General features: G+C 44.7%; 1 protein-coding gene across 1 annotated transcript in view; it reads right to left on the bottom strand.

The window, feature by feature from the left end:
- The window catches only part of Pla2r1 (phospholipase A2 receptor 1), a 108,700-nt gene extending 82,637 nt beyond the window's left edge, over positions 1-26,063 (bottom strand). Inside the window, exons 1-3 of the mRNA XM_057755044.1 lie at positions 25,858-26,063; positions 4,111-4,494; positions 246-419 (exon numbers count right to left, since the gene is read on the bottom strand). Coding sequence (XP_057611027.1) covers positions 246-419; positions 4,111-4,494; positions 25,858-25,978 — 679 coding nt within the window. The 5' untranslated portion in view covers positions 25,979-26,063. The remainder of the gene's footprint in view (positions 1-245; positions 420-4,110; positions 4,495-25,857) is intronic.
- Positions 26,064-26,958: the final 895 nt, after the last annotated feature.

The raw sequence follows: 26,958 nt of genomic DNA, 5'->3' as shown, positions 1-26,958 counted from the left end.
ATGCACCAAGCGTAATGAAGAAAGGCTAGTTAGCATCTTTTGAATGTCGAGTGGAGACAGGACTATGAATTAGAATTGTCTCTTCAAGTCAAAAACAAAGCTCAAATCAAAATCTAGATGGATGGAATCAGGGCACTTGTTCAGACAGACATGAACCCGTCAATCCCAGCGTCTGCTTTCACTACAGATACGATTCCAATCATGCTTGATTCATTCACGACACAGGAAGACATATTTAGTCTTACTAGGATCAGGGCAGTATCCCCATTTCTCATCTCGTTCGTATCGGCTTGTAGTGGCACACCACAGCAGGTTTTCTTTCCGCCCTTCCCGGGTACATTCATGGTACCACTGCTGGTTGTACTGAAAGGGAAACACACAAGGCATCCCGTGGGCATTCCCTTTGACTGTATATAAATCTAGAAGAGAGAAAAAAAAATCACAGTTAAATACAGCATCGCTTTCTTCTTTAGAACCTATCCTCTGTTAGTGTATTTTTATTGGTTGAACTCCTCCCCCGCCACTGGCAGGCACGTGTTAAAAGCTCTGTGAGCCCTGGGGCCTCACCAGCTAGTGCGTGCAGACACACCAGGCCTGCAGAAGTGGTGGCAAACGGTTTGCTCCTCTGTGTATCTAGTGGTTTGTTTCCTATAGCTACGCCTCGCAGGGGCATGCAAATTTGTGAAGGAATGAAAAGAAAAAAGTGTAATGGAGTTTTTCTCTTTTAAAGTATTTGCAGCCTCCCTACAGGAGGCTGATGCTGTAGACCATAGTCCTCTAAACAAAACAGCGGCCATCTTCACCAGATCAGCTGTGCAAGCGTCATCATGGCTGGGCCCGTGGACTGTGGATATTTCCTGATAGAAGAAAGGGATGGGGAGGATCACAGGACTCTCACTTGAGTATCTAGCAATGGTTATTTGTATACTAATATGTCCTAACAGCAAGTGACCTGAGAGATCCCCGAGGTACTAGGATGCATAGGCTGGGGAAGGCTAAACAAAGAGGGATTCATCTATTCATCTTGGGGGCTGCTGTTCACGCTAGGCACAGACATTCCAGTATGGCTGCTTCAGATCTACCCACTCTCCAGCCCGTGACCATCAGCCATGCTCTGTAAGTAAGCCTGACAAACATTTTCTTCCTCAGAGTTAACTCTGGTGGACCCCACCTTTGGCTTGTCATTATGTAGGGGGATTGATGCTGTTTATTTCTCCCTGGGGAAGGAATTTTTACAACAGCCAGTAGATATTTTGGGAACTGAAGAGATGGTTTAACTTGTTCCTCTTGCAGAGAGAGAACCTGGTTTCGGGTCTCAGCACTGACATGTTGACTCAGAAGCATTGTAACTCCAGTTCTGGGGGACACAAAGTCCTCTTCTGGCCTCCGTGGGCCCCAGACATGCGTGTAGTGAATGTACATATGTGCAGACAGAACATTTATACATAAATAAACAAATCCTTTAAAATTAAAAAAATCAGTACGCATTGAACATTTAGCATATCTACGCCGGGAATATAGTAGTGAATAGTAAAACTTCCTTTCTGTTAACAGCTGGCTTGGTGGAGAAAGAACGTGTGATAACACATATGTAAACATAGTTTTAGGTAATAATCAATTCCACGTGGAAAATAAAATAGGATAAGAAGATTGCGTGTGTCGCGGAGTGGTCCTTGCAACAGGTGGTCAAGTTGATTGAAGCAAGGATGCTACTAGTGTGGGGAGGGAAACTGTCCCCACAGAAGGAGCTGCAGGTCTAAAGACCTGGGAAAAAGAGTGCTTGCAGAATAAAGGCGGCCCCTGGAGTGGACTCCTGAAGCAGTTTCTCAGATGGCTGTTACACACGCCCGTCTTTATCCTGTGGGCAGTGGGACATCACTGGCAGGTTTCTTTTTTTTTTTTTTTTTTTTTTTTGGTTTTTCGAGACAGGGTTTCTCTGTGGCTTTGGAGCCTGTCCTGGAACTAGCTCTTGTAGACCAGGCTGGTCTCGAACTCACAGAGATCCTCCTGCCTCTGCCTCCCGAGTGCTGGGATTAAAGGCGTGCGCCACCACCGCGGGGCTTACTGGCAGGTTTCAAATGAGAAACCAGACTCCCATTCTTAAAAAAAAAAAAATTCAGTGGGCGCACCGTGACACAGTGTGAATGGAGAGAGAGTGAAGGGGGCTAACTAGTGAGTCAGCTTCTATCCGTAGGAATGCTGGGGTGTCCTTGATTACGGAAGAGTCCTTCGAGGGGAGCCAGGGTCTCAGACAAGGCCAGCAGAGCAGCTCTGAGCCAGTGCTCCCAGTGCTTCCAGTGCTCCCAGTGCTCCCAGACAGTGTTTGTCTCACAAGTTCAAAGCATGAAATCCAGGGCTCCAGAGGGCGAGTCTTAGAAATATTTATTATAGAGTCTCAGGTGAAGGTTTTGGGGAAGGGGGCACCTGTAAATTTAGCAGGAAGGACTCCCTGGAAAGCAGGGACCACCCAGCTTACAGTCCGGGCCTTCTAAGGGACTTATGGCAGACACTGGGCTGAGGTCTGAGGAGGGAGATGAATGAATGGGCCCGGCTGCTTCCTCTTAGTCTGTCAGTCAGAAACCCGTAGCCTCACAGTGCTCCTTCAGAAGATGAAAGGGAAAACAGGAATCAGCACTTTTCTGTCCTCCCAGGCCTTCAGCAAAAACATTCTCAGAACCCCAACCCACCTGACCAGTTTCTACTTTCTGTTCTCATCAAGATGGCCACTATTATTATTTCCTGTTCTCATCAAGACAGCCGTGCAGTACTGCTGACTGCTTACTCAGAATATTGCAAAACTCCACCATCGCTGGCCGTAGCAACAACCAACAAAACCATCCACGATTCAGAAGGTGATTTTCAAAACAGGGGTTGTTCAAGCCATACTTTAGGAGGCCATTAGGCCTTATAGAAGAAGGTCATCTATGGAGATTTCTATGCCATCTCACAATTCCTAGGGACTGGACTGAGATCATGGCACACGGCCAAGTTTTTATCGGAATTAGAAGATTTCAGGACCCAGGCTTTTATCTCTTTCAGCCCCTTGTTTTCCTATTCAGAAGCATGGGCTACTGTGTGCATTGTCAGTAGGGATAGAGACCTAAAATGCTAACATAAAGTAAGCATCAAGTTCTTCCTGAGAGTCATAGGGTGGCCAGCATGCTGTATATAAGCCCAGCAAATGTCTTAGGCTTGGCACCAACTCTTCAGCCCCTCACTGAGCTACACTAGCACCAGAAGGTCCTGCCTTAGGACTTAGGACTTCCCTGATGCACTTCTAACGACTGGTACAGTGTCTTAGAATTTTTTAATCTTACCAAGCACCTTGAGGAGAAGGACTGGACCTGCCTGGTCTCTGTACACCAGGTACCTAGCACTGTGTCTGATCAATAGTCAGTGCTCAAGGAGGTAAAATGTGTGCCGGACAGATGGATGAGTGAACAAATGGGTAGAACTGGGGCGGGGGACAGAGCCTGGAGCATTTTGCCGTGGAGCTTTATTTTTGTGGCTTCCATTCTTTTTCTGTTTAAAAATGCCAAAAAGTAACAGAACTGTAGAAAATGAAAGCCCCCCTATAAATCATGCCTCCCCACAATCCATGCTTGGTACGCAACAAATAACCCTTGACAACAGTGTGTCGTTTATCTTTCTGCGCCTTGTAGCACGACTATCACACGGGCGACAGCCAGGCTTGGAAGGTCTCTGAAGGCCCCAGAGACACCCCCATCGCTCACCATAGGCGGGGTTGCACTTCCACAATTGGAGAAGTGCAGGGTGCAAGGGTGGGTGCTTTTTATGCATCAGTGTAAAAGCCTTCCTTTTCTGTACCTTCCCTTCTGTTTGTCCCTCTTCTCCCTCTTGTTAGTTCTGCTCCTTTGTACTGATTCCCAATGCTAGTTCAATTTTTCTTTCAGTACCTTTAGAGTCTGAGATTGTTGTCTCTTTAGCAGACTTAGCACATCCATTCCAAGATTCCAAGAATCCTGTACTATAAGCAAGGAAGTGATGGAAATTTCCCAGAAGTCTCCGCATGGTGGGCTCTATGATATATATCTCATACGATATATTCACACGAAATACTATCTACATGTTCTATACATCTACTCTTACCTCTGTGAAGATGCTCACAGATGTCTTCACCATCCGACATGTAGGCGATCCAATTATGGGTCTGTTTCCATGACGCCACCACTGTGTTGCCATGCTGGACCTGGACCTTGTACTGGAGTGGGCCCATGATCATCTTCCTGTTACAGTGCCATCTCATGGAAATGAGGGTGGAATCACATTCATAAAGGCTTAGTGGTTCTTCCGGATTAGATAGATTCAGGCCGAGGCAGCCACTGCCTCCCACATTAAAGAGGTGGCTGTTTGAAACCCATTTCCACAGCATGTACTTATTTGGCTGCTTGCAGTCCTTCAGGGTCAGGATGGATCTACCTGCCTGAATGCACGTCTTGAGGCTCTCGCTCTGGATAATGAAAATTCCTTTATCTGTAATAGAAGAAATGAAAGATGCGGTATACGATTTTTGTGTGTAATTAGCTAGGCCTGTGATGATCCCAGTGCGTGTATCTGAGCTGTGATAAGTCACAGCTGCCAGTCATTTTGCAGTTGAGGGACAGGGTCCACTGGCTTAATTTACACAAAACAGTTTTCTGGCAAGCAGATCAGTCTTTATTGGCAATCATGAGAGACCATTGACCTAGGAGGTCCCTGGGCATGGATGAACAGGGTTTCCTGGAAGTCCAAGTTCTTATAACGCTTGAACAGAGAACAGTGATGCAAGGGACCAGTGGGAGGGACATTGGGTGTCCAGGGTGTGGCCATAATCTATTTGTCTTCAGAGAAATTTCTTAGTATTTGGAACAGGGCGGCTCAGCCAAGAGCCATTGAGATGGAGACCTCTAGCCTCATGTTCATGCAGAGACTCACAAGGTAACAGAAGCCCTTGTCTGCAGCTGTCTGATAGAGCGAGAACTTAAGCCTTCTGCAGATGGCTTTCTGTCTAGATCCATCAGGAATGTGAAGGTGCCAACATCTGAAATTCTTATCACGAGCAACCTAGGGAGCATGCCGGTGCCATCAAGAGAATGCATGATGCTTAGATACAAAAGAGGCATGGGATACAGAGGCAGCGGTAGAGAAGAACAAGTTAGAACAGGACAAGACAGAATATTCCCTTGGCCAGTTTCCTGTGAAAAGGCTGGTAGGATCCAGCGAGAGAAGCCATGTCCACTACTTGCCTTCTGACCTAGATGTCACCTACTCCATCACTGGGCACACATTTCCTCACACGCCTTCTCCTGATGCTGATGCTGTCTTGGTTCTGTGGTCTCAATTCAGTAAGTGCGTGATGCTGACTGGACATGTCAGCAGCTGCTGCTTAAAGCGGCTTTTTCTCAGAACATCTGTTCACATCCACGAGTTCTTTTGTCCTCCCCTGAACTAGGCTCCCAGATCATGTTTTACTTTTCCTTTAATCCTTAAAATTCTGAAGGGACCTTATCGGATTCTTTAAAATGGCTGGGTTTAGGGGAGTGGGGGGTCATAGAACAACAGTAGGCAGAGTCAGGGAGAGCCTCTGAGAGATGTGGAAGCACACAGATGTGGAAGCACACAGATGTGGAAGCACACAGATGAGCCTCCCAACACAGGAGAATGAAGAGCAGGGCCTCCTTTTGGGGGAAATCCTTTTGGTTTCCAAAACTGATCTGGCTAAGAGCTGATTTCTAGTAACCCAAATCACTTAAGACTCTGTTAAAAACCATTGTCTGTGTTTTAGTGAAAGCCGTACCTCATCTAATAATTGATAACCTTGCTCATAGCTAGGAGTTTGAGGAGGTAAATTAGTTGTCAGAAAAATGCTTTGATTACCTCACTTCAGAGCAGGAGAGAAGGGAGTGTCGAGGGGCTGGGGTGGGGTGGGGAATGATGGTTTTCAGGAGATTTCATTTCAGTCTGGAAGTTTGTCTTCCTAATGGAAGCCACGTCTGGGTGGTTATTAGTACCAGTCATTCAAAATCAAATCGGCCTCTCATCAGCGTGATATGGACTTTAGTAATTAACCTTCCCTCCAACTCTACTTCTCACCTTCTCACGCCTGGGCAGCACGGTAGCCTTAATTTTGGCTGTAATCTGCTAATTGCTTTTGAGCTAACTCAGAGTCCCATTAATTTTTCAATAAGGGATAATTATTTTACTACAATCAATCTGTGGCTTAGCTTCTATCTAATGTGCATATTCCAGTGTATTCAGCTCTGATGTCTATGGACTGGGCCTCAATTAATGCGTCTGAGGTGGGTACATTGGGTAATTGGATTGTGGGTAAGAGCTCTGGACCCAGGTGGACCCACCACAGACTCGCTATGTATCTGTGGACTGATGACTGGATCTCTGGGAACCTCACTTTCTGTTTTGAGTTGGAACTGTGTACCATATGAATCCATAGGATGTGAAGGGAAGTCCAGTAAATATGCCATGCAAAACTACCATGGTAAGCAAGAAGGGGCCAGTAAGCATGACTCAGTAGCCTTCCTCAGACTTCTTGATTTTGAGAGCATGCTAGAGACCTGTAGGTCTCGCTGGGCTTTATGAAGTTCTACTCTGGGCATCTGCCAAAGACTTCCTTATTTTAACATTATCATGAAGGTTTATTTTTACTTTTGTTTTAACCACATACAGTGGAGCAAAATGATCCTGGAATCTGCTATCATCCTTTATGGAGGAATCACACTCTTCAAAGAACCAGATTTGCCTGGGCGGAGGTGGTGGTGCACTCTTTTAATCCCGGCACTTGGGAGGTACATGAATCTCTGTGAGTTTGAGACCAGCCTGGTCTACAGACGAGTTCCAGGACAGTCAGAGCTATAGGGTTTCTCTGTATAAATAATATATATATATATATATATATATATATATACAAAATAAAACAGTAACAAAAAAAATCCTAGTCTCACCTTTTCAAGTTCATGTACCGTTATTATTATTAAGACTCTTGATTCCACACCCCCTTCATTGCAAAGTATATACTTAAAAAAACCTGAGAAAAAGAAAAATTTGTGACATGAACAAGTAGTATATTGGCGGCAGGTTAAATAAATGGTCCAAGAAATTGCACATCACCGGGATTTAAGGTGAAAAAATAATGTTTTAAGTTTCCAAATTAATACATTTTTAAGGGAAAAGAGTGGCAGAATCAGGTATGGTAAGATTACACCACTAATCACCAAAATCTTTCACAAAGCATAAAATACAACCAGATAAGCCTGGTCCATGCTGGTGAGCTCCAGGGGCCTTGCCGGTTCCGTTTCAGCTTCCTTTAGGATGCTGCTTTGGGAAAGTGAATCAGTGTATATCTTAAATGAGTAGGCATGAACAAATGTTCTGCCTCCCAGTGAACCAAGCTAACAAATGATTTGAGCCACTTTTCCATCAAGTCACAACACAATCTGATCCTAATATTTCATGTCTCTGTGTCTGTCTACCATCCCTTTATTAGTGGCAGGGTCTTGCTGTTTCGTAGGCCGGTCCTGGGTTTCCTCCTTCTGCTCCAGCCTCTCACACACTGGGATCTCAGGTGTGAGCCACCACACCTGGCGCCCAACACCCTCAATTTCCTTGAATTCACAAACAACGAACAATCTCCCAGTGGACCATGAAGAGACACACTGTAAGCATCATTGTTAGAGTTGCTACTGTGTGCACATCTTAGCTGTCCCTAAAAATTCTGCAATGTGGCAAAAGGCCACTAATCTTTAGTGTGTGCAGTTGCTGGATTTCAGAGAGGATGGAAATCAAGTGTGGGAAGAATCAAGATTGATTATATATGTCAAGGACATCAGTTCTGCCTGAACAGCGACTAAATGATTAATGAAGTACTGCCTGAATTACTAAATACCTTTGCAGGGAAGTGTTATGTTCTTCCCTTCCTAATTATAAATTTGGGTGGAGGAGAGGTATGGATTATTAGAAGAAACCTACAAGCTAATTAACATTCCTTAAAGCACATGTAAAATAGCACCTGCTTTTCCCTTCTGAATTTCTAAGCAGGGAGAAGGAACCCTGGCTTGATCAGCTGCTCATCTTAAGATACTTTTTTCATGACTGTGGGTGGCCCCTTCCTTCACTTACTCATTCCAAAACACTCATTGGTGCCAGCCGTGTGGGAGGGACAGGCCTGGAGGCCAAGAATTGCTAGTCTCTCTGTCCCTGGAAACTATCAATCTGCGTGTTCTGGGATCTTGAGAACTGCCCTAGCTAGTATAATGAAGGAAGTCCCTTCAGCACTGAAGAAACATGACTACAATCACACTCAAAATGAGCCTGTGAAAATAAGTAATTAAAATAATCCAGGACAAAGAAGATAGATCACACGAAAAGACACTTAACGGAGCCTCCCACAGCTGTCAGTAGGAAGTAGATGGGACTTCCTTCCATGTAGGTAGGGAGCATGTGAATACCTGTGCTTTCCCATCTTCCAGGGAAGATAAGCTGAACAGCCCTGGGTAGAACCTGAGTTTAGCAGAGGAGACAAGATTCACCTGTAAACCCAGACCCGTGACCTTCAGAGTCAGCTAGGACAACTTATCTAATTGAACCATTCATTCACTGTTTCTCTTCCAAGTTCACTTTGCCTTAGGATACAAGTTCAAAATTTACTGAGGACTGTATTCCACTGTGGTTTATTTTTATATATCCTGTCAAAGCATTTGGAAAGAAGAAAATAAGCTCAAAATTTCCAAGAGCAAACATGCAGTGACTGAACTGTTGGGAACCTGCTGATGGAAGGTATCTATGTCAGAGTGCTGCCCTCGGGAGTGAGTGCCAGGGACGAAGGTGATTGTAACTCAAGGCCAAACTTACGTTTACCTAACAGAAGTCCGTTGCGGTGGAAACCAGAGGTAAATGGCATCATTTTGGTCTTGAATATCAAAGGATCACAGTCCTCATATTTTCACCCAAGAAATGCTGACTAGGGGCCTGATATTTGTAACCACAGGTGTGTACTGGTTCTAGATAGCTGCCTCTGTTTATCACACAATGTTCAGTGTTCGTTAATAGCAGGGGACTGAGTCCATAGATATCCTGGTGGTCAACCAAGGGATCCTGCAAAGAGGATGCCCTTGACACAGCTCAGAGATGATGACAATAGTTTGCCTTTGGGCGATGACAGCATAGCTGGGTAGTTGGCAAGCCAGGGACCTTCGCAGTGGCAGTCCCAAGCCAGGAGCATCTGTGGGAACAGGCCCAAGCCAGCGACCTCTGCTGGAGCAGGCCTGAGCCAGCAACTTCAGCGGGAGCAGCCCCAAGCAAGCTAACCTCAACAGATTAAAAAAAAATGGAATAACCCCATGTATCTTATTGGATCACTGTGGTTTAAAATTAGAATTCAATAGTAACACTAGTTTCAGGAAGCCCACAAACACATGGAATTTAAACAATGCTGAATCAACAATGGGTCAAGGAAGAAATAAAAGAAGAAATTAAAGACTTTCTAAAATTAAATGAAAATGTTCATATATACATACAACATAATTAAATTTATGGGATACAATGAAAGCAGTGTTAAGAAGAAAGTTCATAGCACTAAATGTCTACATAAAGGAGCTGGAAGAATCCCACACTAGTGAGTTAACAGAACACCTGAAAACTCTAGAACAAAAAGAAACAAACTTACTCAGGAGGACTAGATGGCAGGAAATAACCAAACTGAGAGCTGAAATCAACAAAATAGAAACAAAGAAAACAAAACAAAGAATCAATGAGACAAAGAGTTGGTTCTTCAAGAAAATCAATAAACCTTTATCCAAACTAGCCAAAAGGCAGAGAGAGAATATCCAAATAAACAAAATCAGAAATGAAAAGGGGGACATAACAACAGACATGGAGGAAATCCAGAGAATCATCAGGTCATATTTCAAAAAGCTGTACTCCACAAAATTGGAAAACTTAAAGGAAATGAACAATTTTCTGGATAAATTCACTTACAAAAATTAAATCAAGACCAGATAAGCAAACTAAACAGACCTTTAACTGCTGAAGAAATAGAAACAGTCATCAAAAGTCTCCCAGCCAAAAAGGGCCCAAGACCAGATGGTTTCAGCTCAGAATTCTACAAGATTTTCAAAGAAGAAGTAATACCAATACTCCTCAAATTTTTCCATACAATAGAAACAGAAGGAACATTGTCAAACTCTTTTTATGAGGCTATAATTACACTGATACCCAAACCACACAAGGATATTTCTAAGAAAGAGAATTACAGACCAATATCACTCATGAGCATTGATGTAAAAAGACTCAATAAAATACTGGCAAACCAAATCCAAAAACACATCAGAAAAATCATCTACTATTATCAAGCTGGCTTCATCCCAGAGACACAGGGATGGTTCAACATATGAAAATCTGTCAATGTAATCCACCATATAAACAAGTTGAAAAAAACCCCACATGATCATCTAATTAGAAGCTGAAAAAGTCTTTGACAAAATACAACATCCCTTCATGATAAAGGTCTTAGAGAGAACAGTGATACAAGGAACATACCTAAACATAATAAAGGCAATATACAGCAAGCCAACAGCCAACATTAAATTAAATAGTCGGAAACTCAAAGAGATCCCACTGAAATCAGGAAGAAGAAAAGTTTGTCCACTCTCTCCATATCTATTCAATGTAGTACTTGCAGTTTTAGCTGGAGCAGTAAGACAAAAAAAGGAGATCAAGGGAATGGAAATCAGAAAAGAAAAAGTCAAACTCTCACTATTTGCTGATGATATGATAGGTTATATAAGTGACCCCAAAAATTCTACCAAGGATCTTTATAACTCATAAACACCTTCTGTAATGTAGCAGGATGCAAGATTAACTCCAAAAAATCCCCCAAAATCGGTATCCCTCCTTTACACAGATGATAAATGGTCTGAAAAAGAAATCAGAAGAAACATCACCCTTCACAATAGGTACAAATAACAAAAATATCTTGGAATAACTCTAAACAAACAAGTGGAAGACCTGTGGTGTGGGACAATGGTCTGTATTCTGTCAATTATATTTTAAATAAATGCTGATTGGCTAGTAGCAAGGCAGGAAGTATAGGTGGGACAACCAGACAGGAAGCAGAGGTGGGTAAATGAGAACAGGAGAATACTAGAAAGAGGAAAGCTTGGTCCATAGTCCTGGCCCAACCACAGAGCAAGCAAGATGTGACTGCCTCACTGAAAAAGGATTGAGACATGTGGCTAACATAGACAAGAATAATGGGCAAATATAAGTTATAAGAGTTAATAAGAAATCTGAACTACTAAGCCAATCATTTTATAACTAATGTAGACTTCTGTGCGATTCTTTAGGACTTAACAACTGTGGGAACCAGCAGGACAGAAAACCTCAGACAACAGACCTGTATGACAAGAACTTTAAATCTTTGAAGAAAGAAATTGAAGAAAATGCCTAAAAGTGGGACGATCTCACATGCTCTTGGGTAGGTAGAATTAACATAGTAAAAATGGCAATGTTACCAAAAGCAATCTACAGATTCAATGCAATGCCCATCAAAATCCCCAGAAAAATTCTTCATAGACTTTGAAAGAACAATACTCAACTTTATATAGAAAAGCAAAAAACCCCAGGATAGCCAAAACAATCCTCTACAATAAAAGAACTTCTAGAGGCATCACAATACCTGATTTCAAACTCTACTACAGAGGTACAGTATTGAAAACAGCCCGCTATTGGCGTAAAAACAAATAGGAGGACCAATGGAACTGAATTGAAGACCTGGATATCAATCCACACAACTATGAACACCTGATTTTTGACAAAGAAGCAAAAAAAAAAATGGAAAAAAGAAAGCATAATCAACAAATGGTGCTGGCATAACTGAATATCAACATGTAGAAGAATGAAAATAGATCCATATCTATCACCATGCTCAAAACTCAAGTCCAAATGGATCAAAGACCTCAACCCACCACATTGAACCTCATAGAAGAGAAAGTGGGAAGTACACTTGAACTCATTGGCAAAGGAGACCACTTTCTAAATATAACCCCAGTAGCACAGACACTGAGAGAAACAATTAATAATTGGGAGCTCCTGAAACTGAGAAGCTTCTGTAAAGCAAAGGACGCAGTCAACAAGACAAAAATGGTAGCCTATAGAATGGGAAAAGATCTTCACCAACCCCACATCAGACAGAGGTCTGATCTCCGAAATATACAAAGAACCAAAGAAACTGATCATCAAAAGAAAAAATAATCCAATAAAAAATGGAGTACAGACCTAAACAGAGAACTCTCAACAGAGGAATCTAAAATGACTGAAAGACACATAAGGAAATGCTCAACATCCTTAGCCATCAGAGAAATGCAAATCAAAACAATTCTGAGATTCTATCTTACACCTGTAAGAATGGCCAAGATCAAATCACTGATGACAACTTATGCTCGAGAGAATGTGGGGTAAAGGGAACATTTCTGCATTGCTGGTGGGAGTGCAAACTGGTACAGCTGCTTTGAATATGAGTATGGTGATTTCTCAGAAAATTAGGAAACAACTTTCCTCAAGATCCAGCAATACCGTTTTTGGGTATATATCCAAAGAATCCTCAATCGTGCTATAAGGACATGTGCTGAACTATGTTCATAGCAACATTGTTTGCCATAGCCAGAACCTGGAAACAACCTAAATGCCCCTTGACCAAAGAATGGGTAAGGAAAATGTGGTACATATACACATTGGAAACATAATGACATCTTGAAATTTGCAGGCAAATGGATGGAACTATAAAACATTATTTTGAGTGAGGTAACCCAGACCCAGAAAGACAAATAAATGTATGCACTCATAAGTGGCTTTTAGACAAAAAGTAAAGGAAAACCAGCGTACAATTCGAAATCCTAGAGAACTAGATAACAAAGAGGACACTAAGAGCGACATACAGGGATCTAACCTACAAGGGAAGTAGAAAAAGACAAGAGCTCCTGAATAAATTGGGAGTGTGGGGATCATGGGAGAGGGTAAAAGAAGAGGGGAGAGGGAGGGAGGGGAGCAGAGAAAAATATATAGCTCAATAAAAAACAATTAAAAAGAAGAAAATGTTGGTGTCAGGAGAGCATGAAGTTAGACTGACTTCTTTGTGCTTTGGGGTCACGATCTTGACCTTTATTTCAAAAAGTTTATATTATTATTCCTATGAAAGGGAGGTTTTAGAACAAAACATGGCTGAGGCTGTGGGTTAAAAGATGAACTATGGTCAAATAGCATTCAAGAAAGACATTTATTGCTTACTTTTGTGTGCCCAGCAATCTTTCAGGTGCCCAGACAAGAAAAGACAAATAACGAAGCTCCTGCCTCAGAGGCACTCTGGTTTAGGTGGAACGAGGTGGTATGTAAGTGGGTTTGAGGAACAGTCTGGAAATTATAGTTATGATCCAGATCAGAGACCGGAAGCCCGGGAAACACTGCAAAGGGGGAAGAAATGGCTATTAGTGGATGGTAGGTGCTACAGTTTGGACCGGGATGAGTGTGTCTTCCAAGGGCTCACACGATGGGAGCTTGCGCTCTCTGTAGTGGTGGTGGGTTTAAGAGAGACCTCAAAAGTAATAGAACGCTGAACGCCGCACCCTTCGACAGAATTCATACAACTTTCAAGGAATTCTGATTGGTTCTTATGAGAATATTGTTATAAAAAGAGTAAAACTGGCTGGGCGGTGGTGGCACATGCCTTAATTCCCAGCACTCAGGAGGCGCAGGCAGGCAGGCAGGCAGGCAGGCAGGCAGGCAGGCAGGCAGTCAGGCAGGCAGGCAGGCAGGCAGATCTTTGCTAGTTTAAGGCCAGCCTGGTTTACAAGAGCTAGTTCCAGGGCAAGAGCCAAAGCTACAGAGAAACTCTGTCTTGAAAAACAAACAAAAAACCAAAACAACAACAACAACAAAAAAGTAAAACTAATCACTCCTGGTAAAACCGATCACCGCCATCCCCAATTTCCTGTCTTGCTGGGTCCCTACTCATATTTCTGCCATTGTGATGCTCCCTGCAATGAGTTTCTTGCTAGAGCTGAGTTGATGCTGGCTCCATGCTGTTGAATCTCTAGAGCCGTGAACTTAATGAGACTAACGTCTTTATAACTCACAATATTGGCTACTTCATACAGCAACAAAAAGCTGAACACTGTGTGAGGATTCTGGAACAGTATATGAACAGAGCTTCCTGAAAAGAAGCTGTGCTGGCTGTGAACAAAACCCCGGGGAGGAGGCTGTGTCTGCTGAGACTGACAGCCGATTGGAATCTCAGTACTGTAGAGACTAGGATTTTGTAGGTTCCGAGGCTAGTTACTTTATCTTGGGCTAGTTCTAGCCTTCTGGAACAGACATCCCTTGCCTCATTCTGTATCTGAACTAACACCTTGTTATAACAAAGAAAAATCTCTTAGAAGGCATTAACACTAGTGTCCACGGACCCAACAGCTAAGTCATCAGAGAACATCTTGGGCCTTTGAAGCGCTCCTCTCTTCTCATCTGCTTCTCTAGTGTACCCACCGATGTATTTTAAACTTTTCTTGATTTATGATTTTCTTTTTCCTATAAAACTAATAAATAGATAACCCAAAAACAAATAAACCAAAACATACAAACAAAAGAACAAAGCTGTGAAACTGATGGAATTTGACATAACCTAAATCTGTGTTCCCAGGTCATGGCCACTCAGAATAGCTCCAGAATAAACTGTCTCTTATTCCCTCTAAGATGAGAACTGTGGTTTTCACATCAACATGTACTTGTACTGGCTAAGATTTTTGACTTCATGGATTCAAATGGCTAGCAGATGTCTCCCAGCTCCTTGAGGTCGGAGTAAGACAGTAGGAGTTAGACTGTCTCCTTGATAGGCAGAGAGACAGGGACAGGGACCAGAACTAGGTGCCAAAAAAGATAGTGAGCCCCCAAAATGGCTGGCTTCTTCACCCTCTTGACCTGAGACAAAAGCTTGTCATGGTAAAACAGAGAGGCCTTTGGACTTTTTCCCTTGCTGCTATTGGATTGGCCCAACGAAGTTCAAAGCTGTGTGTGGGCGTGCTTACACAACAGCTGAGAACCTATCAGTCATCTTACCTCTCTTCAAACTGGCCAATGCTAAATTAGGGAAGGAAGACCCCCCTCTTCAGTGACTTAAAAAAGCTACAGCCTTCGAGGCGGAGCTGGACTTCAATTTCTTAGTCCCCTGTCTGCGTTGAGGAGGGTCTTTCTGTGTGTGTTCTCTCATCTATCAGTAAAGTCTTCCTTCACCAACTGATGGCTCTGTTTGAGGATATCTCAGCTGTAACCTCCTAACAGCGGAGATTATTCCTGCCTTTTAGTTCTTTAACCATCAGAGAAAATGAACCCTGTCAAGACCACTGTGCCATAACGAGTTAAAGTACCTTTGAATCCTTCTTGAGCCAACTGAAGGCACCTGTAGGAAGTGTCTCTTGAGGACCTTCTACTTCTACCTGTCTTTAGTGTCTCCTGGGTTAGACAGCTCTTCTCTTAGAAGCCGCTGCATGAAGATATAGCCAGGACAAGCTTTGAACTGCTAATTCTCTGAATGGCATCGGCACTTTTAGCAAACACCACTTGCAACAACAAAACAGAGTTCTAAAAAAATCCCATGCTATGGTGGCATTTTAGGCACACAAAGGGCTCTCTAGTTTTCAGCAGGTAATTCCATAAGGAAGTTGGCCTCTGTGCTGCTTTATGTCTGGGGAGTGCAAGGCAAGTTCAAGTTCACAGTTCACACCAAGTGCAATGCTTAAGACAAACTACTAAGAAGTCATAGCTTGTGAACTGTGCCCAGTGTCAATCTCCTTTCTCAGTTCCCCAAGCTTGAGGTCTCTTTGACCCCATTCACCCAAACATCACCCACTGGCCCCAAATGCAGGCCTGGATCTTCTCTTTGAGTCAGTTTATTTTGCAAACACACACACACGTGTGTGTGTGTGTGTGCATGTGCGTGTGTGATGATCTATATGTGTGGTATATGCATGAGCACTTGTGTCTGAGGTATTAATGGAGGCCAAAGAAGTTGGGTGCCCTGCTTTGTCATTTGCAACTATATCCCAGAGATGGGATCTCTGGCTGACCTAGAGCTAGGCTGGAAGCCAACAAGCATCAGAGATCCTTCTGTTTCTGCCCACTCTACTTCCCCAATGCTGGAGTTACAAGAACACATGCAACTACACCTGGTTTCTTTCATGTGGGGATTCGAACCCCAGTCCCTCATCTTTGCACATCACACCTGTTAACCCATCACCTAGCCTCTCTGACACTATCTTTGTTTACATACAGAAGGGTGTGAAGATAAATGGGAAGGCACGACCCTGTAACTAGTCTGAGGTGGGCATCTTCTCTCTGGAGAAGTATTATCGCTGTATCAGCTTCCAGTATTTGGGTTTGTCTGTGTCCTAGTGAGTGCAGGGATTCAGACCCAGCCTCATGCTTATGATTCTGTAGCAGGAAGGGGATTGTAAGTTGTTGAACCAAACTCCACGTAGCTCTGGGGCAGAGAAGTCTGGTTTTCTTCCGTATGACTTTGGAATCCAGAAGTGAGGAACTGCCTGGTTCTCCACAGAATGGATGCGGATACCCAAGAGAGGGGCAAGGGAGCAAGTCTTTGCCATGCCTCTCTGCACATAAGTGCACAGTTCTTCTCAAATTGCCTGAGTGTTATGTAAACTTTTTAAACAGTCCTTGGGGTCCTATCGACTGCCTTTTATTAATCAACTAACAAGTTATTTAAGTGCAGAAAGCAAACAAATAAAACAGAAACCCAAGCCACAACACTCCTTCTCTCTCAGCTCCTCCTCCCTCAGCGCTTCCCTCTTTCCCTGCCCTAGCATCGTCCTTGAATCAAGGTGTCTTTATTCTCCTGCTGCTTGTAAACCTGAATAGTCACCACCTCCCCAGGTCCATGGGTCCCCTCCTGCTAAATCTTTTTACGTGTTCGTGTCCCCTTTCTCGCTAATCTCCCCAAATTACCAGTCCAGGTCCCAGGATGCACACAATGCCCTTTGTCACAAGTGGGGAAATCAAACCCCAGCTTAATCAGCTCCACTGGGTACACTCTGTGAGGCTTCAAATTGCTTGTTATCAACCCCTGCAGGTGTGGTAACCATTTAGGCTGCTTTTGACAGTCTCAGCTAGCCTGGACCATTCTCCCTCCTCTCTCCAAGCCCCCAGGCAGACTCTTCGTCATAATTCCATATCTTACAAATAGATTTAAAGCTGAGCCAGGAACATGTTTCTTTTCTTCCGTTTTCAACCTATTCCTGCGTCATCTTGCCATCATCTAAAAGGAAAGTATCCAGCAGACATCGCTGGGGTAAAAAAAAAAAATCATTATTCACCATGGCTCTGTTATCTTCTTACAGCCAGTGTTGAAACTACACATCTTAGTCACCAGGGAGCATGCTTACAAGGACAAGTTACAGCAGGACACAGCAGGATCGTTAAACTTCCTGCCCAAATGCCTGAATATTAAAGCCCTGGGGGTAATGATACAGACTGAACCTAGCGAGCAAACAGAAAACAGCTCCGTCGTCAACCGAGGGAAAAAAAAAAAAAGACTTGGGAAACGCAAACGACCTCTCTAAAGGCGGAAAAGTTTACATTGACCTGACTAATATACCTTTAGAATGTGCCTGCTTCAAAATTAACGTAAACTTGAGGTAGGTGTTTAGAAGGGAAATACAATGTAACATGGAGGGGGGTTGTTTGTATCTGTATTAGTTGCCACAAACTCTTTGGTCAAAAGTCACACCCTTATATCCAAGAAGTCTGGGATGAATGGAAGCCCCTAGCCAGGCAGTTGCCCTGGCTTGGACTCCAACTCCCAGCCTGCCAAGCGGTGACCCCTCCCCGGGGAGGGTCAGGACCATTCTGCCAGGCTATTTATGCTTGTGCTGGAAAGAAGAACATGTGTTTCTTTGGGGGGTTTGTGTGGATCCCCCTCTGTCTCTCTCTCCCTTGCCATGCTCTCCTGGCCACCCGAGAGTGCAACATTTATTAAACATGGGCATTTTAATTTGGCTTATCTGGTTTGATTGGATTTCTTTGTGCCATCTTAGGAAATATCTCTAACACAAACGAGTGGCGTCAACACCAGAAATGTATTTTCTCCTGATTCTGGAGGCTGAAGGGTGAGGTCAAGCAGGGCAGGGTTGGGTCGTCCTGAGACTGGGAGGGAAGGAAGCCCTGTCACCCTGTCATTGTAGTGGATCTGCTATGTCTTCACGAGTTTCTTCAGCTCTCTGTTTTCTGCACTTCTTCACGCTGAATTCCCCTTACCAGGAGTACTCCAATGCATAAGGTTAGGGCCATGCTAACTAACTCACTTGAACTTGTTTCCCTTTGAGAAAACTTTTTTTTTTTTTTCCTGAATACGCTCTCATTCTGAGGTGCTGGGAGCTTAGGACTCTACCATATGATTGGGGGTTAAGGACACAGTTCAAACGGTGACAGTCTCCATCTGTGATAGTTTGAATAAAAAATGTCCCCTACAGACTCAGGTATACAGAACCCTGGGTGACACTGTTGGCAGGCGCTGTGGCCTTGCTGGAGGAGACGTGCCATTGGGCAATGGATTTGGGAATGCGTTGCTTTGTCCCACTTCCAGTTTGCTATCTCACCTTCATGTTTGAAGTTGAAGATGTGATCTCTCAGCTTCCTGCTCTGGCCTTCTGCTGCCAAACCGCCCTTGTCATTGAAACCAAATGAACTCTGTTTTCTTTACGTTACCTTTGGCTGTGGTGTTATACCACAGCAGCAGAAGGGCAGTTAATACACCATCTTCCCTATTAGATCATTTGCAGACTCCCATGCAAAACAAGAACAAGCATCCCTGGCTAACAACACAGAAATAGCTCTCATTCCCACAGGCCCACAAGGATTACACTTTATCCCTTAATACTCCTTGACACACATTTAGTATCTAGATCGGACATAGGTGACCAGATCCCACTTAGTCTTCTTACAGTATGTGATGAAGTCCTGGCCAGCGAGCAGTCCACATCAGGCCCGGACTGTGTGTTTGCCATTCCAAGTGGAAAATAGCAGTGGTTATAGGCATGTACTAGGAAGGAAGTAGTCAAGAGCCCACCCCAGAGAAGAAAAGCCAGGTGGATTGAATCCTGATCCTCTGGCTTGTTCTTCCCTGTCCATCAGACTTACATAAGGCACATAAACTCAAAGATAAAATTGATTAAGACCTCTGAACTACAGAGCATTAAACTCTATGCTAGAGGCCCTTCTGAGCTTGGGATTCCAAGAAACTACATTGAGTACGTGCCCATGAATCCTTCCCCAGTCTTCTTTGAGCTAAGTCAGTGCCATGGAGAAAAGACTGGCAGGCTACAGAACACACGCCTGAGACTAAAAAAAGACTCGGCCTTGGATTCCCCATCTGCAAAATAAGGTTCAACCTAGCACCAAAAGTTCCTCATGGGGGATACCCTTGGTCATCCGGAACACTTTGGAAACATCAATACAAGTGAAAACAAATCTTAATTTTGGATGTCAGGACAGTGAAAAACATAAAAACAATGTTCATAGTTACATAATAGTTACATAATCTCTTTGAATTTCCTGTTTATTTTCATCCTTGCAAATTTTCAACAACAGTAATGACCTATTCCTTTGGAACAATATTAGTCTGGAAAGTAACATAAATTAACAAGTCATGTGACCACTCACGAAAGCAGAAAGTGAACAGAGCTCATTTTTTTTTTGAGTGGCTTTACATCATAGAGCTACTATAGGTAATCTAGTATTTATGAGGTGCTCTTTGGTTTGTTTTTTCCAAATTATAATTTAACACACACACACACACACACATATATATATATAATAATATTTCTTTTCATTTCAATCAGTTCAAGCCATGACTTATGCTCTCAGCTATATGCCAGCTCTTTTTCCCCTAAAAAGCTTTCAAGGAGAGTTTCTGAAGGCATAAGGAAGGAACGGTCCACAGATGTCTCAAATCTGTCCCTCTGATGGATGGGGCTGAGTTTAGAAGGACATAGCACAAACACAATGCTGCTTCAGGACACCCGACATAAATACGGGACTCGTCAGGTCAAAGAAGAGGCACTGTGTGGACGACTGGACTCCCCATGGAACTTAACCTTTCTAGTCATTGGCCCGGAACCTGTATGGGTGGCACCTGATGCTATGACAATGAACAATGGAAAACAAGATTCCAAACAATAATGAAGAGCTAAAAGGACCAGGCAAACTGGAAATCTATGTTACTGTGCAAAGTAAGTGAGTGAGGTAAAGAGCCAAGCACAGGAGGCCGAAGAGAGATGCTGAAGATGCTGGGCAGAGATGAGAGAAATGAGGTCCAGGAGGTTGGAGTGATATGTGGCCAGGGAAAACAGTCTGTCTGGTCATGCTTTTGTTTAAACTCCCAATCTCCAGGTTAGAAGAATGGCGTTTTGCCTAAGGACATAGGAGTTTGCTAGAATGGTGTATAAATCAACAGGTTTGCACATTTTTTTGCTTTACAAAAATATTTACTTGTGAATGTGGGATTTGAAAGCAAGGAGCTACAGATAGTACGAAGACCCATTGATCACCCCAGGGCTAAATTGATTTTCATGCTCCAAGTATAGAATAGGAGAAAGACTGGACTAGGCCATGGGGTTGCAGAGACACATCCAACACTTTGAATCAACGCATGCATGGCTGGTCTGAAGCCCTCCCTACTACTCTCTAAGTCCTGGAGATGCAAGCTGCTTAACCTAGCGTCCCTCTTAGACAGGTATAGATTGCTGTGGCCTGCCTCAGTGTCATGAGATTCAAAGTAATGCGTGGAAACAGGCACAGAATCCTCTGCAGTGTGCAAAACTACTAGGGTCAGTAAAGAGGGCATTGCCATGGGTATCAGAAACAGTGCTAAGGGAGAATGTCACAGTCACGACTCTTCCCCACCACGGCTCCAGGATGTGATCCTCAGCCTCCTCTCTTGAAAGCTCTCCCAGGTAGCAGTCTCTCTTCTCTTCCTCTACTGGGGCCTACTGCCCTGAACCACTTTTGCTCACATGCACCATGACTCTGGCGGCAGCAGGCTCCTCTCTGTTCCCTTCATCTGAAAATCTTTAGCTCCCACACAGATACACCAATTCTCTAGCACAGTGCTTTGCCTACTGGTGGCTGTGCCTACTAATGTAGGAATGAATTTAGTATCATAATCACTAAGACAGATTCAACACAATAGTATAGAGTAAGAAAAACAGTATGATCTATTGGGCAAGGCATCTTTCAAATGAAACATCTGGTTATACATTTATCTCGTATGTACTGTGCATTGTAGTATGAAATATGTCCATGAACACTACACTCTTGACTTTGGCTCTAGTATTACTCTGACCAGTTGGTTTCTTGACTTCTGCTTCAAATCTCTTTTCTCACTTACTGTTCAATTTCATGACTACACCCACAACCACATCTTCCCAGGAAGCTGTGGGAGCTACACATACTTGGCGCCGGTACCCAGAATGGATACATTTTCCAAATGGGACTTTCCGTGTCTGCTACCCCACCCCCTTCAAGAACTTCAACCTCCTTTCACTTACTCATTTTTAAATAAAAAAGTAAATATAATAAATATATATTTAAAATACACACTAGATGCTTAGAACTGACTTAGCTCAACCTTAACTTTCCAGATGATGTCTTTGCTGGGCTGCAGGGGGGTGCTTCATTCCAGTGGCCAGTATTCTTGGGTTTCCATAAGATTCTGGGACAGTAACAATGAGCCTCACCCTTTGCCTCAGCGACCTTAACAGGCCCCTTTCTTCACAAATGTAAGAGCCTCACCAGGAGCTTTCAACTCACTGACGTTTGACGGTGTCTGATGCAGGGTTCTGGGGCTTTCACATAAAACACAACACAATACCGTATCTCCCTTTCTTCATATGCCGACCCCCTACTTATTCCTCAGGAAGACAGGAGCCCTTTGGCAGGCTGCTGGCTCCTCAGCCAGTCCCTGCTCTGCATCCCTTCATCACTCTCCTCATGGCTTGTCCTGCCACCCACTGCTCTTTTCCCGGTTGTTTGTGTTTCTGGCTTCTTGCCTTCTTGGAGACAGTGTCTATCCCTCCTGGTTTTATTTCCCCAATATGGGGGCGTGGAGCTGCTGCTGCTGGCTCTGAGCCCACATCTGCTAACCTGGTGCTTGTTCATCTGCAGACAAGACCTACGCACCAACAGATGGTGTTTCTGGTCTTCCAGAATCAACGTCTCAGGAATGACAATCAACGGGGGGTGGGGGATGACGACGACGACAACACACACCACACACAAACACACACACACACACACGGATGGACATGTGTTAGTGGAAAATGCCACAGCTTTCTGTCCCTGTGTGGGCCTACTGAGGCTTCTAAGTGGGTCTTCTCACTGTGGAATTGGACCTCATTTGCCCATAGTGGGTTTCTTCTCTTCCCTGCTCATTCCCTCTCTCCCTTACCATGCTTCCTAGAACTGCCCCCCCCCAAATAGACAACCTGCACTGCATGAGATGCACATCTCAGGGATTGCTTTCTGAGGAGCCCAAAATTGCACAGGGAAAGAGCACACGCCATTTATTGCACAGAAACCAGGGAGGCCTTCAGCCATCGCTCACTCCTCTCCCTGTCACCCACCTTGTTCCACTGTCTTTGCTTTAGACAGGGCTCAAGGTCAAGATAATGACCTCAGAGTTGCCATATCCTCATTTTTCTTGGCACTAATTGTTCAGAAGAAGCGCCCTTGCCTGATGGATTTGTGCATCTGGAGAATCCACGGAGGAAATTCTCTCACTCTGCTCTGATCAGGGCCACTTCACAGCTATGGCTTTTAACTTTCAGCGTAGATTCAAAATGCATTTATGCCCACTTGGCTGATTTCCTTTAGCAAAGACTTTGCCTGTCCTTCCCCGGGATGCTCAGCTCCCTCTTTATTCTCCCTTTGCCCTCCCAGTATAGTAGGTGAGTGGTCAACTTGACAACTCAACACAGCCTAGAATCACCTGGAAAAGGAGTTTCCATTGAGTTTGTTGGGTTAGTCTGTGGGCAAATCCATGAGGCATTTTCTTGACTGATAATTAATGAAGGAGGTCCCAGGCCATAAGGGGATATAGTACTTCCTGGGTAGGTGGTCCTGGGCCATATGAGGATAGCTAGGCACGAATGTGAGCCCCAGTGAGCCAGAGATCTAGCTAGCAGTGTTCCCCATGGTTCATGCTTTGAGGTCCCTCAATGATAGACTTGGGGCCTGTGCGTAGACCCTTTCCTTCCCAAGTTGCTTTTGGTCAGAGGGTTCCTTCACAGCAAGAGAACACTAACCAGAACAGCGCTGTTATCAAATTTTAACACTTGTTAGGGCTCAGTGAGGGAAAGTCAACCACAAAAGGCCTTTGGTTTAGTCAGCATGGAAGTGGAGGACAGGATCTGCCAAGTGCAGTGCAGAGAACAGGAAATGATGGATGTAGGGTGGCTGAACTTCCAGAACAGCCTGGACCACCCAGGGGAAGAACGTGCTGTGACGATCCTACAACCAAAGGAGGACACATGCCATTTTGGGACTCTATGTTTTACGAAGGAGGAAACTGAGGTACAGATATCATACGCAGGGGTTGGATTCAGTTTGGGATCTGAAACTCGGTGAACTCTACTGCCATACGACACACTGACTGATATTTGATTGAGAAGTCAGCACAGCAGAGTACCATTTGCCTCTCGGGGCTGGTAAGTACTTGGAATGCACAGAACACTAGTGAGCGTGTAACCTGTTACGTACAGCCACTCTTAATGAGTATGGAACTAAAACGATTTGTGTTCTCATCTGCTAGATGGATGCCAATCATGGCTAAAGGCAAATCAACATGGAGCTGAAGCAAGGAGAAAGGCAGACATTCCAAAACATGTTTGGTTAAGTACATTGCAGCTCTTCCTTGGCTCCCGCACTTGAGTACGAACTTCAGCTGTGCTGGCTAGTTTTATGGCAACTTGACACAAGCTAGAGTCATTTGTGCAGAGGTAATCTCAGCTGAGAAAGCGGACCACAGGCTGGCACCACAGGCTTGCCCTCAGGCCACTCTGTGGAGGGCCCAGCTTACTGCTGGTGGTGCCTCCCTCACCTCAGCTGAGCAAGCAACAGGGAGCAATCCAGTAAGCAGCACTCTTCCATGGCCTGTGCATCAGCTCCTGTTTCCAGGATCCTCCCTTGCTTGAGCTCCTGCCCTAACTTCTTTCCATGATGGACTGAGGTGAAATAAGCCCTTTTTCCTCCAAGTTGCTTTTTCTCATGATGGTTAGCCCAACAATAGAAACCCCAAGACAGAAGTAGACATGCTTTCAGGTTTCCTCCAGAATACTGGTATTTTGTTCTTCCTTCTTTGCTAATAAAAACTTGATTCACATCTGCCTACAATTCACTTGCAATTCTGCTGGTGCAGGTGATAGGGTCTGGAAGGGAGCCCGGATGGCAGTTATTGCAGAGTGCCTGTACCTTTAGCACACCCACTGCAGTGCCTGCACTGGAACAATCTTTCTGCCCATGACATTGAACTTCAGGTTTGCAGGCAGCTCCTAGAAAGATTTGGGTCTGCCAAATATAGAAAAGATTAGGTCACGGTGGGTGCTGACTCTGACTGGAGGATCCCCAGATAGGCTATATGTGGCTCCTTCCCAGCTTGTCTCTCTCACAAGCTGCTTCCTACCACCTAAGCCCAAGATTTGGATGCTAAGATGCAAGGCAGCCAACTGCAGGATGTGTGTGTGTTTGTGACGCGTACTGAGAGGGAGTTCGACTCAGCTGAACAATGTTTTAAGAGCATTTCCAACTTGGGGCTGAGGAAGTGTTGGTGTGATTTAGCCATGGTGAGCATAAAGCCCCTAGAGAGTGCTAGGAAGTACAACCCAGAAAAAAAAAAGTTCTCTTTTGAAAAAGAAATGTGTGTATATATTGAAAGGAAAATAAAAGAACAGAGACCTGGATTACATCTTGCTTTATGCCTCTATTCCAAATGTATTCCTAGGGCAGAGGGGTTGGGAGCTGCGAGGAGGCTCCATCTGGCTTAAGGTCACAGTCATGCCTTCTGGGACACACCTTCCACATCTCAGAGACTGGCTCCTGAGCTGGTCCCTGAAGGCTTTGATCTTTCCTTGGGTTTCCCTCCACGTTCACTGGCAAGTCATACTGTCTGTGGTTGGTGCTCAAACTTAGGCTGAATTTATCAGTTTGTGCACGTGTTTTGGGCTGCATAACTTAATTTTCAGTGATCCCATGAATATTATAGATCCATTGTTCAGCCTAGAGAAACCGAGGAGCAGAAGGTAGTTTGTGTCTGTCTGTACAAATCTCAAGGCGGCGGAACCCGCTGAGAGATGGAACGCGGTACCCCACCTCCCCAAGGGGCGGAGCAGACAGGCCTGTTTGGGGGTCATCTGTCGTACACACGGTGTCGTACAACGGTGAACCAAATACTCGCTTTGGTAGGGAAAGAAATTTAGACAGCTCTTCATCAACTTTATCTAAAAGGTGACCTTCCTGAATAACTCTGGTAAAGCTTGCTTTTTGAAGTTATTCCCACCCTTCTAAATCCCGTGTGACTCGCTCGCCCAGAGGTCCTGCCTCTCGCCGCGTCCGAATTCGGAGGCCAATAGGAGTGCCGAAGGGACGACATGGACCGGGTCTGTCCTTTCTGCCCCGGGACAGTACACTAAGGACTACAGTACAAATTTGGACGTCTTGCTCAACCCGTATCCGTTTCCCGCCCCTGACTCCCGAGTGCCAATTTGCCCCAACTCCAGCGCTGGGGACACTCACCTAGCCACTCGAGGGCCGGTTCCGGGGTGAGAGTTAAATCCTGGGCGCTGCCCGGATGAGCCCTCAGCAACAGCAGCTGCTGCATCCAGAGAAGCTGCAGCATTGCTAACCATTGCACCATCAGGCACTCTAGGTGGCCACGATCGTGTCCCCTGCACTGGACTTCGGTGCAGGAGGCAAGAGCAGCCTCCACCGTTCTTGAGGACTACGCCACCTAGGAGCCCTGGAGATGAACTCGCCTCCCTCGTTGCGTTGCCACAGTAGGAATACTTTTGGCTCTGGGCGTGGAGACACAAATAGCCGAGTTTTCCCCGCCCTGCACACGGGGCCTTGGGGAGGGAGGAGGAAGAGGGACCTGGCCCCGAGCAGTCCCAAACACTCCTGCCTTTGGGGTTCGAAGAAGGCAGGACTGAGGAGGTCCCGTGGTTGCCCTTCCTGCTCCTTCAGTACCCAACCTTCTCTCACTCGGGTTTGCTCCCCCTCCCCTCCCCACCTCGGAGGGTGAGAGAGCTGATCTCTCCGGGAGAAGAAAACCTACCAAGAGGATTTGCAAGAGGGTTTGGCAGGCTGCAGATGAGTAAAAAGGGCTGTCTGATGAACTCAAGCCTGGGACGCCCCTGAACACAGGAAACATCTAGGGGCCCTCCCGGGTCTCCAACATCGCCCCAGAGTAACTAGAAGGAGCCTCCAGTATCCAGCTTTATTCTGACTTAAAATAACCCTAGGCTTCTGTTTCTTTAGATCATCTTTCTAATAAAATATCCCAGTGTAGAGTTGAGAAACCCAGCCAGAGAGGTGAGTGACTGGATCTCCCTTACTCTTTAACTCAATAAAACTTACTCCCTAGATGAGTAGAGACAAAACAACGACAAACAGATACAAGACACCAAGTCCCCAAATCCTGACCAGAGGCAGTCTTTCTAATTGCCCCTCTTCCCCCTTAGATAACCAGCTTTAACCACACTGGAAGCATTCAACTCACAAGGGAGCAGGTTTAACAAGACCCACCCTAAGCAAGACCTTGGAATTAGAGGACAGCAAGAGGGAACCTGGTGGGGAAAGGGGAACAGGTGATATGATCTCTTGGAGGACCTGTTTGTC

This window comes from Chionomys nivalis, chromosome 22 (assembly GCF_950005125.1).
Source record: "Chionomys nivalis chromosome 22, mChiNiv1.1, whole genome shotgun sequence".
Taxonomy (NCBI): domain Eukaryota; kingdom Metazoa; phylum Chordata; class Mammalia; order Rodentia; family Cricetidae; genus Chionomys; species Chionomys nivalis.
The sequence above is the reverse complement of the archived record's forward strand: the minus strand, read 5'-3'. Positions and strand labels throughout refer to the sequence as shown.